The sequence below is a fragment of the Babylonia areolata genome, chromosome 1 (genome assembly GCF_041734735.1).
Source record: "Babylonia areolata isolate BAREFJ2019XMU chromosome 1, ASM4173473v1, whole genome shotgun sequence".
Lineage (NCBI taxonomy): Eukaryota > Metazoa > Mollusca > Gastropoda > Neogastropoda > Buccinidae > Babylonia > Babylonia areolata.
The window spans coordinates 2,151,978-2,164,477 of record NC_134876.1 but is presented as its reverse complement, the minus strand read 5'-3'; the positions used below and the strand labels follow the sequence as shown (position 1 = coordinate 2,164,477).

The window sequence follows — 12,500 nt, the reverse complement described above, 5'->3', positions numbered from 1 at the left end:
TGAACTGTTCTGAACTGCACTGCACTGCATTGAACTGTTCTGAACTGCACTGCACTGCATTGAACTGTTCTGAACTGCATTGCATTGAACTGTTCTGAACTGCACTGCACTGCATTGAACTGTTCTGAACTGCACTGCACTGCATTGAACTGTTCTGAACTGCACTGCATTGAACTGTTCTGAACTGCACTGCATTGAACTGTTCTGAACTGCACTGCTCTTCACTGCATTGAACTGTTCTGAACTGCACTGCACTGCATTGAACTGTTCTGAACTGCACTGCATTGAACTGTTATGAACTGCACTGCACTGCACTGCATTGAACTGTTCTGAACTGCACTGCACTGCACTGTACTGTTCTGAACTGCACTGCACTGCACTGCACTGCACTGCACTGCACTGCATTGCATTGCATTGCATTGCATTGCATTGCATTGCACACCATTGCATGGCATCACCTCTAACAATGTGGCCCTGGCTGTCGGCAGGACGAAAAAGGGATAGCGGCGTACAAGACGGTGGAACTGGACGAGGCCCTTGGGGGTGGACCTGTGCAGCACAGAGAGGTGGGGGGGTGTAGGATGCCCCTGTGTGTGTGTGTGTGTGTGTGTGTAGTTAATAATTTCATGGGATGGACTGCGATGATGTTAGAAAACATTTCAGACATGTTTTTTTTTAGACTGTGTAACTGCAGCAGATGTGATCAAAAACAGTTTTGAGACTTTAGGCTGCATCAGAGACATTCTTCAGTCTTCCTCTTCTTCTTCTACCAGTGTTGAAAAGGTTCTTCTTCTTCCTCTTCTTCTTCTACCAGTGTTGAAAAGATTCTTCTTCTTCTTCTTCTTCTTCTTCTTCTCCTGCTTCTACTACTACTACTACCAATGTTGACAAGGTCATCGCTTTCTTCGCAGGTCCAGGATCATGAATCCAAACAGTTCCTGTCCTACTTTAAGGCCGGGATAAGGTCAGTAACTTACCGGAAACTGATGTGTAGACTGCTACTCACTTTCTTTGGCTGCGTGCCTGTCTGTTTGTCTGTCTGTCTGTCTGTCTATGTCTTTCTGTTGTATTTGCCTTTGTCTCTTTCTTTTGGCATTCGTATAATCGTTATACAACACTTGCACCTCATGACATAACTTCAGTTTACTCGAACTTAATTCGTATTGCAGACCTTGAAACGACATGGTGTCTTCTTTTTCTTCTTTGTTGTTGTTTGCTTGTTATTAATTATTATTTTGTGTGTATTATTATTATTATTATTATTATTATTATTATTATTATTATTATTATTATTATTATTATATATTTTTGTTATTTTTTACTTTATTTATTTTATTTTAGTTTTAGTTTTTATTTCTATTTATTTATTTAATTGTTTTATTTTTAGTTTTTATTTTATTTTTTATTTTCAATTTTATTTTATTATTTTTATATTTTATTTTAATATTTTTTTAATTTTATTTTTTTAATTTTTTTCTCAAAGCCTGACTAAGCGCGTTGATTCACGCTGCTGGTCAGGCATCTGCCTGGCAGATGTGGTGTAGCGTATATGGATTTGACCGAACGCAGTGACGCCTCCTTGAGCTACTGATACTGATACTGACACTGTTTGTTATTGTTGTTGTTGTTGTTGTTTAACTGAAGGCATCCGTCACTAGCGAACACTAATAATCTCAATAACCATTATCATTGCCATCACTTGGACCCGCCATGTGTTATTCACAGCCAAGTGAATGGTATATTGTAACCGCTTCTTTCTCCTCTCTATCCTTCTGTGTTTTGTGTTCTGTCTGCAACTCCTAGGTTCACTCGTTTGCACGAATGAACCTTTTTATCATGTATCACCGATTTCATCCCCGCTATTAACGCTGCCATAGTCCTTTTCTGGTGGTGTACATGCTGGGCATGTTCGTGTTTCTATAATCCACCCGAACGCTGAAAGGGATCTTTGACGTGTGTGTTATTTTGATCTTCTGCATGCATATACACAAGGATGGGGTTCAGGCACTAACAGGCCTGCACATGTGTTGACCCGCCTGGGAGATCAGAAAAAAGAAATCTCCACCACAGACCCACCATGCGGCGATCGTGGGATCGAACTCAGGACCCACAGAATGGAAGTCCAACGCTTGTCGGCTGGTGCGCCCATCACTGCTACACAGACAGACATTGACACCACCACAGACAGACAATGGTACCATCATAAACAGACATTGACACCACCACAAACAGACAATGACACCACCACCACAAACAATGACACCACCACAGACAGACAATGACACCACCACAGACAGACAATGACACCACCACAGACAGACAATGACACCACCACAGACAGACAATGACACCACCACCACAAACAATGACACCACCACAGACAGACAATGACACCACCACCACAAACAATGACACCACCACAGACAGACAATGACACCACCACAGACAAACAATGACACCACCACAGACAGACAATGACACCACCACCACAAACAATGACACCACCACAGACAGACAATGACACCACCACCACAAACAATGACACCACCACAGACAAACAATGACACCACCACAGACAGACAATGACACCACCACCACAAACAATGACACCACCACAAACAGACAATGACATCACCACAAACAGACAATGACATCACCACAAACAGACAATGATACCACCACAAACAGACAATGGCACCACCACAAACAGACAATGATACCACCACAAACAGACAATGACACCACCACAAACAGACAATGACATCACCACAAACAGACAATGACATCACCACAAACAGACAATGGCACCACCACAAACAGACAATGACATCACCACAAACAGACAATGATACCACCACAAACAGACAATGGTACCACCACCACAAACAGACAATGGCACCTCCACAAACAGACAATGGCACCACCACAAACAGACATTGACACCTCCACAAACAGACAATGGTACCATCATAAACAGACAATGGCACCACTACACACAGACAATGACACCACCACAAACAGACAATGGCACCACCACAAACAGACAATGGCACCACTACACACAGACAATGACACTACCACAAACAGACAATGGCACCACCACAAACAGACAATGGCACCACTACACACAGACAATGACACCACCACAAACAGACAATGACACCACAAACAGACAATGACACCACCACCACAGACATACAATGGCACCACCACAAACAGACAATGGCACCACCACAAACAGACAATGGCACCACCACAAACAGACAATGACACCTCCACAAACAGACAATGCCACCACCACAAACAGACAATGGTACCATCATAAACAGACATTGACATCACCACAAACACACAATGGTACCATCATAAACAGACATTGACACCACCACAAACACACAATGGTACCATCATAAACAGACATTGACACCACCACAAACAGACAATGGTACCATCACAAACAGACAATGACACCACCACAAACAGACAATGATACCACCACAAACAGACAATGGTACCATCATAAACAGACATTGACACCACCACAAACAGACAATGGTACCATCATAAACAGACAATGACACCACCACAAACAGACAATGACACCACCACAAACAGACAATGGTACCATCATAAACAGACATTGACACCACCACAAACAGACAATGACACCACCACCACAAACAGACAATGACACCACCACAAACAGACAATGACACCACCACAAACAGACAATGACACCACCACAGACAGACAATGACACCACCACAGACAGACAATGACACCACCACAAACAGACAATGACACCACCACCACAAACAATGACACCACCACAGACAGACAATGACACCACCACAGACAGACAATGACACCACCACAGACAGACAATGACACCACCACAGACAGACAATGACACCACCACCACAAACAATGACACCACCACAGACAGACAATGACACCACCACCACAAACAATGACACCACCACAGACAGACAATGACACCACCACAGACAAACAATGACACCACCACAGACAGACAATGACACCACCACCACAAACAATGACACCACCACAGACAGACAATGACACCACCACCACAAACAATGACACCACCACAGACAAACAATGACACCACCACAGACAGACAATGACACCACCACCACAAACAATGACACCACCACAAACAGACAATGACATCACCACAAACAGACAATGACATCACCACAAACAGACAATGATACCACCACAAACAGACAATGGCACCACCACAAACAGACAATGATACCACCACAAACAGACAATGACACCACCACAAACAGACAATGACATCACCACAAACAGACAATGACATCACCACAAACAGACAATGGCACCACCACAAACAGACAATGACATCACCACAAACAGACAATGATACCACCACAAACAGACAATGGTACCACCACCACAAACAGACAATGGCACCTCCACAAACAGACAATGGCACCACCACAAACAGACATTGACACCTCCACAAACAGACAATGGTACCATCATAAACAGACAATGGCACCACTACACACAGACAATGACACCACCACAAACAGACAATGGCACCACCACAAACAGACAATGGCACCACTACACACAGACAATGACACTACCACAAACAGACAATGGCACCACCACAAACAGACAATGGCACCACTACACACAGACAATGACACCACCACAAACAGACAATGACACCACAAACAGACAATGACACCACCACCACAGACATACAATGGCACCACCACAAACAGACAATGGCACCACCACAAACAGACAATGGCACCACCACAAACAGACAATGACACCTCCACAAACAGACAATGCCACCACCACAAACAGACAATGGTACCATCATAAACAGACATTGACATCACCACAAACACACAATGGTACCATCATAAACAGACATTGACACCACCACAAACACACAATGGTACCATCATAAACAGACATTGACACCACCACAAACAGACAATGGTACCACCACAAACAGACAATGACACCACCACAGACAGACAATGGCACCACCACAAACAGACAATGGTACCATCATAAACAGACATTGACACCACCACAAACAGACAATGGTACCATCATAAACAGACAATGACACCACCACAAACAGACAATGACACCACCACAAACAGACAATGGTACCATCATAAACAGACATTGACACCACCACAAACAGACAATGACACCACCACAAACAGACAATGACACCACCACAAACAGACAATGACACCACCACAAACAGACAATGACACCACCACCACAAACAGACAATGACACCATCATAAACAGACAATGACACCACCACCACAAACAGACAATGACACCACCACAAACAGACAATGACACCACCACCACAAACAGACAATGACACCACTACCACAAACAGACAATGACACCATCATAAACAGACAATGACACCACCACCACAAACAGACAATGACACCACCACAAACAGACAATGACACCACCACAAACAGACAATGGTACCATCATAAACAGACATTGACACCACCACCACAAACAGACAATGACACAACCACCACAAACAGACAATGACACCACCACCACAAACAGACAATGGTACCATCATAAACAGACATTGACACCACCACAAACAGACATTGACACCACCACAAACAGACAATGGTACCATCATAAACAGACATTGACACCACCACAAACAGACATTGACACCACCACAAACAGACAATGGTACCATCATAAACAGACATTGACATCACCACAAACAGACAATGACACCACCACAAACAGACAATGGTACCATCATAAACAGACATTGACATCACCACAAACAGACATTGACACCACCACAAACAGACATTGACACCACCACAAACAGACAATGACACCACCACAAACAGACATTGACACCACCACCACAAACAGACAATGACACCATCATAAACAGACATTGACATCACCACCACAAACAGACAATGGTACCATCATAAACAGACATTGACATCACCACAAACAGACATTGACGCCACCACAAACAGACATTGACACCACCACAAACAGACAATGACACCACCACAAACAGACAATGACACCACCACAAACAGACAATGACATCACCACAAACAGACAATGACACCACCACAAACAGACAATGACACCACCACAAACAGACAATGGCACCACCACAAACAGACAATGGCACCACCACAAACAGACATTGACACCACCACAAACAGACAATGGCACCACCACAAACAGACAATGACATTGACACCACCACAAACAGACAATGACATCAAAACAGACAATGGCATCACCACAGACAGACAATGGCATCACCACAGACAGACAATGGCACCACCACAAACAGACAATGACATTGACACTACCACAAACAGACAATGACATCAAAACAGACAATGGCACCACCACAAACAGACAATGAAACCACCACAAACAAACAGACCATGAAACCACCACAAACAGACAGACAATGACACCACCACAAACAGACAGACAATGACACCACCACAAACAGACAGACAATGACACCACCACAATGGCACCACCACCACAGACAATGACACCACCACAAACAGACAATGACACCACCACCACAAACAGACAATGACACCATCATAAACAGACAATGACACCACCACAAACAGACAATGACACCACCACAAACAGACATTGACACCACCACCACAAACAGACAATGACACCATCATAAACAGACAATGACACCACCACCACAAACAGACAATGACACCACCACCACAAACAGACAATGACACCACCAGAAACAGACAATGACACCACTACCACAAACAGACAATGACACCACCACAAACAGACAGACAATGACACCACCACAAACAGACAGACAATGACACCACCACAATGGCACCACCACCACAGACAATGACACCACCACAAACAGACAATGACACCACCACCACAAACAGACAATGACACCATCATAAACAGACAATGACACCACCACAAACAGACAATGACACCACCACAAACAGACAATGACACCATCATAAACAGACATTGACATCACCACCACAAACAGACAATGACACCACCACAAACAGACAATGACACCACCACAAACAGACAATGGTACCATCATAAACAGACATTGACACCACCACAAACAGACAATGGTACCATCATAAACAGACATTGACACCACCACAAACAGACAATGGTACCATCATAAACAGACATTGACACCACCACAAACAGACAATGGCACCACCACAAACAGACAATGACACCACCACAAACAGACAATGACACCACCACCACAAACAGACAATGACACCACCACAAACAGACAATGACACCACCACAAACAGACAATGACACCACCACAAACAGACAATGGCACCACCACAAACAGACAATGACACTACCACAAACAGACAATGACACCACCACAAACAGACATTGACACCACCACCACAAACAGACAATGACACCACCACCACAAACACACAATGGTACCATCATAAACAGACAATGGCACCACCACAAACACACAATGGCATCACCACAAACAGACAATGGCACCATCACCGACAAACAATGACACCACCACAAACAGACAATGACACCACCACAAACAGACAATGACACCACCACAGACAATGGCACCATCACCGTTGACTAGCTGTGTGTTGTCCACAGATACATGGACGGCGGGGTGGACTCTGGCTTCAAGAAAGTGGAGAGAGACAAGTACGAGACCAGGCTGATGCACATCAAAGGGAAACGGAACGTCCGTGTGAGACAGGTGAGAAAAGAAAAATAACTTTCGGGTCCTTTTGATCAATACACCTGTCTCTTTTGAACGTTAAAGTCACTGCTATGACCTGGTACTGTCCTTTTGTTGGTGTGAATCTGACGCATTCTTGGTGGAAAAAAAAAAAGAAAAGAAATAAGTAAACGAATGAAATAGAATGGTGTGGTTGATTCTTGGTAATGCGTCCGACTAGGAAGCGAGTATCCATCGGTTCCAATCCCGTTTTTCGATTTTCTTTGACAATCAAAGTGGGTTTCTCTGAACAGAATTTTGCCAGTCACAACGTTTTTGTTGTCAAAGGTTCTTTTACTTTTACCAGACACAACGTTTGTGTTGCCAAAGGTTCTTTTACGTGCGCCGAGGGCCTGCTGCACATGGGACCTCAATTAATCGGCTCTTCCGAAAGGCCATTCCAGAACCCAAACCATCACTCAATATCCAGCAGAGTGGGCAGGTGGCTGGGGGGTTGGGGTGGGGGGCGATATAAAACTCCCGGTCCATATACGAGACCCGAACCCGTGGACACTTACTTCCCAGTCGGCCGCAGTACCACCGGGCCACCGCTCCCCTATGGACAGGACAGCAACAGGCGTCCCTGGCAGCTTACGAAGGCGTCCTGGACACCGGAAGTGAGAGCGTAACCCCGAATCGGATTCTCAGAGGCGTCCGCCTCTTGGTCACGACATATCCGCGTTCGGCTGGGTCAGCATTCTTCCCCTTGCCGGCAGAGGGCGATTCAGTTTGACACGCGCATCAACCTTATTCAATAATAATAATAATAATAATAATAATAATGGACATTTGTTGAGCGCTTTCCTCCCGTAAAGAGAGCTCAAAGCGCTTTGCAATAAACATAACACACACACACACACACATACACACACGCGCGCGCAATAACTCACAAAAGAAAGAAGAAGAAAAATAATGATTTAGCGCGTAATAATATAAAACAGATTCGCGTATAAAACAGATTACGCGTATTACATAATTACAAACACACACACACACACACACACACACACACACACACAACGAAAGAGAGAGAGAGTTTGCATGGCTTATAACTGAAAAGTTATGGAAGATCTATGGATAGGCAACTCGATTGTCAACTCGACACATTTACGGTCATTTTTACCGAAACAAGGTGAAACAAAACGAGCCCTGGTAATATGTTCGTGTTTCCGGTTCTGTAATTGCCGGCCTGAAGGCTATGGGTTGTGGTCCATGTCGTTGGGAAACGTTCACCTTGTTTTCTCTACGTAAAAGAACAGGAAACTGTAAAAATACAAACAGAACAGTGTTTAATTTTATGGTTTAAACACAAAACAATGATAAAGCTGTTCCATTAACTTGAAATAAAATTCCATCCATGAAATTCGTTTTATTTAAAACGACTGTTTGAAATTCATATTTCAATTGTTTTTTCCAAGCACCAGTGCAACGGAAGTACAATAAAAACAAAACAAACCAACAACAAAAAACCCCAAAATAAATAAATAAATAAATAAATAGATAAATAAAATAAAATAATAAAAATAAATAGATAAATAAATAAAACGGTCGATGGGCAATTCTTTTCTCTTTCATTTATTTTGTATGATTTTTTCCATACGTTTTAAGGCAACCAGCACGTTGGTTTTATGCTTCATCCCCTCTCCCAAAACCCCCTTCAATTTAGTTGGATCGGTCTGCATACTTTGACGCCTTCTTGAAACAAAATCCGAAACTTGAGTAATGTCTGACAACTTGATGAATTTCCTTAAAGTTTTGCTTTTTTGTCATGAGCTCCACAATATCATCAATAATTACTTTAAAAAAATCCTCGCCCGACGAAAAAAGACAATATAGATTAGACAACTTTTATGTTATTTTCAGTTAAATAACAATCTATACTTACGCCAAAAAAAATCATGAGTAATACAGTACAACACTGCCTCTAGATTAATCGACATTGAAATGAACCTTAGCTATTCTTATGTACCGGTAAAATCTACAACCTATGCGAAAGACTTCGCCGTTAAAATAGAAGTGATAATTAAAAAAAAAAAATCTTTCTGAATCCCACATTTTTTTTTTTTTTTTTTAGTTGACAAGTCAGTTAGTTTAGTTGGTTTTTGTTTCTTTTTAATTGTATGTTGAAAAGTCGGCGAGCAGTAGGACTTCAGATCCAGTGTTCACCAGTGATCAGGGCTGGAGGCCACTTTCGGTTTGGTGTTTTGTCCTTGGGAAAGGTACTCTACTCCGATTTGCATCAGTCCACTCAGCTGTGAATGGGTCACTTCGGTTGTGGAGGATTAAAAACGGCGGAGAGAGAGGACTGGATCGCACTTTTCTATCGCAGACATGAGTTCACTGTTCCGATAGCCGTAAAAAAGGATTAGGGTTAACCTTTTTATTTGTATTTATATCTTTTTAAAGTGAAAATATAGTTCCATGTCATTTGGACACTTTGTACAATTTTACGCCACAAAAGATACAATTACAAAACGGCGTATTTCTATGGTCACAGTACAAAATACACGGATGTGTGCAGTAACCACTTGCTCGATAAGAATTTTTTTCTTTCTTTCTTTCTTTTATTCCCCGGTAAAAACGAATGAAATATAGATGACGTGTGCAGGGGAGACAACCTTCCATTATTGTGTGTTTTTCTCATTGAAGTTGGATTATCTCTCTTGGCAACGCTTCGACCACTGATGAGAAAACAAAAGACTGTCTGGACTGTCTATAGGTTTGTAGATCTGTTAAGATAACAGGTCTGTCCGTATGTAAATCTGACAGCCAGTCAGTCTGTACGTCTCACATTTCCCAGACTGGGAGCTCGTGTCGAAAACGAAAGAAGTTATGCCCGGCCGGCATACCGTCGGTTATACATAATGCATGTGCGACAAACAACAAACAAATAAGCGCGTGCGCTCACACACACACACACACACACACACACACACACACACACACACACACACACACACACACACACACACACACACACACAGCAGTTTTGCCATAATTTTGCCAGGGACAACAACGTTTTTGTTGCCGAAGGTTCATTTGTCACGTGCGCTAAAGTGCATGTTGCATTCAGAAGATTTTTTAAAAAAACTTCTTTTTATTCATATTTTACATTACATTTTCATTCATACATGCATACATACATAGGGAGAAAAAGACGAAGAAACAAAACCTACACACATATTTATACACGCATATACGCCGCACACAGAATTATCAAACACACACACAAATTATACAGTAGCACACACACACACACACACACACACACACACACACACACACACACACACTAAAAAATACTAAGGGTAATTTTTATTTTTCAAAGCTGGTAGGAGTATCTGACATGAACACTGATATACATAGAAACGTGGGACACAATTGTTAAAGTGTGGAACTTCAGAAGCTATGACCAGCCATCACACACACGATGCTTCAGGTCAAGTGCCACTGCTCGTCCCTCAACCAGGGCGACGTGTTTATACTGGACTGCGGGCTGACCATCTACGTGTGGTGTGGGCCACAGAGCAGCAGGCTGGAGAGAATTAAGGTCAGAAGATGAAGACATCTTTGTGTGTGTGTGTGTGTGTGTGTGTGTGTGTGTGTGTGTGTGCGCGCGCGCGCGCGCCCGTGTGTGTGTGTGTGATAGCCAGTCGTTTCCGACTATGACCATCAGAACAGCAGATGAGGCAACTGCTGTCCCGACTATCCAGGCTACAATTTTTGACGATAGTGGAGAGTGTCTTGCCCAAGTTCAACCCCACTCTTTCGGCTAAGAGGGCTATAGGACAGTCGGCCTTGGGATGTTTCTGAAGGCCAACTCAGTTGTCCTCAAGGATGCAGACTAAGAGCCAGTGCAGTCTTCTCTTCTAGGTTGAGTCCTTCACAAAAGACTGTGCTGTAAATGAATTCCTATTGCATTGGAGAAGTCACTGATCATACAGCTGTTGGTCCAGCTGTAAGCTAATGCAAATCTCTAAGTTAAATAATGACGAACCTTTCTTTTGTTTAACTAGTATTCTATTTGAAAATGTAGCAATAAAAATACCATGAATTGTTTCTCTCGTGCCAGCTAATACATATTCGTTTTTTTTTTTTTTTTTTTTTTCCAGTTTGAATATGTCTTTGTTTTTCGCTCAGTGCCACACCATCTACACCGTTTCATTGGCATTATTGACACATGATTATTTAGAGTCCCTCAACACAGCCACACTCAGGTTCGTCAGTCGCAGTCTCAGCGACGGCAGTCCACAAGAATAGTATGTCTCCAGGAGGCCGCACAACAAAGGAGACCCTGCACGTTCGTGGTGTTCGGTAGTGTCTGCTGTTCTTTAACGTACGCAGAACACCATCAACTATTCCCCCTAGACCCTACTGGCGACAATAATCACTGAATATGAAGTTTGAATACACTTTGTTAAAAGTACGAGCTGTACCTGTACTTGTGGTATGGGATGTAGTAGTAGTAGTAGTATTTGCAGCAGCTTCAGTCATAGTCGTCGTTGTAGTACTAGTAGCTGTTGTTGTGGTGGTGGTGGTGGTATTTCTTCAGCAGCAGTAGAAGCAGCAGCAGCAGTATAGCTGCAGTAGTCCTAACAACAGCACACTGACCAGCATGCCTGTGGGTGTGTATATTCCAGGCTGC

At 43.0% G+C, this 12,500-nt stretch overlaps 1 protein-coding gene across 2 annotated transcripts in view; it reads left to right on the top strand.

Annotated features, from left to right (window-relative positions):
* Positions 1 to 12,500, top strand: part of LOC143296145 (advillin-like) — a 96,793-nt gene that overhangs the window by 17,966 nt on the left and 66,327 nt on the right. For both annotated transcript variants that reach the window (XM_076608055.1, XM_076607983.1), the window contains exons 5-9: positions 489 to 566; positions 912 to 964; positions 7,729 to 7,834; positions 11,295 to 11,405; positions 12,496 to 12,500. The exon at positions 12,496 to 12,500 is cut by the window's right edge and continues 62 nt beyond it. In XM_076608055.1, coding sequence (XP_076464170.1) covers positions 489 to 566; positions 912 to 964; positions 7,729 to 7,834; positions 11,295 to 11,405; positions 12,496 to 12,500 — 353 coding nt within the window. The remainder of the gene's footprint in view (positions 1 to 488; positions 567 to 911; positions 965 to 7,728; positions 7,835 to 11,294; positions 11,406 to 12,495) is intronic.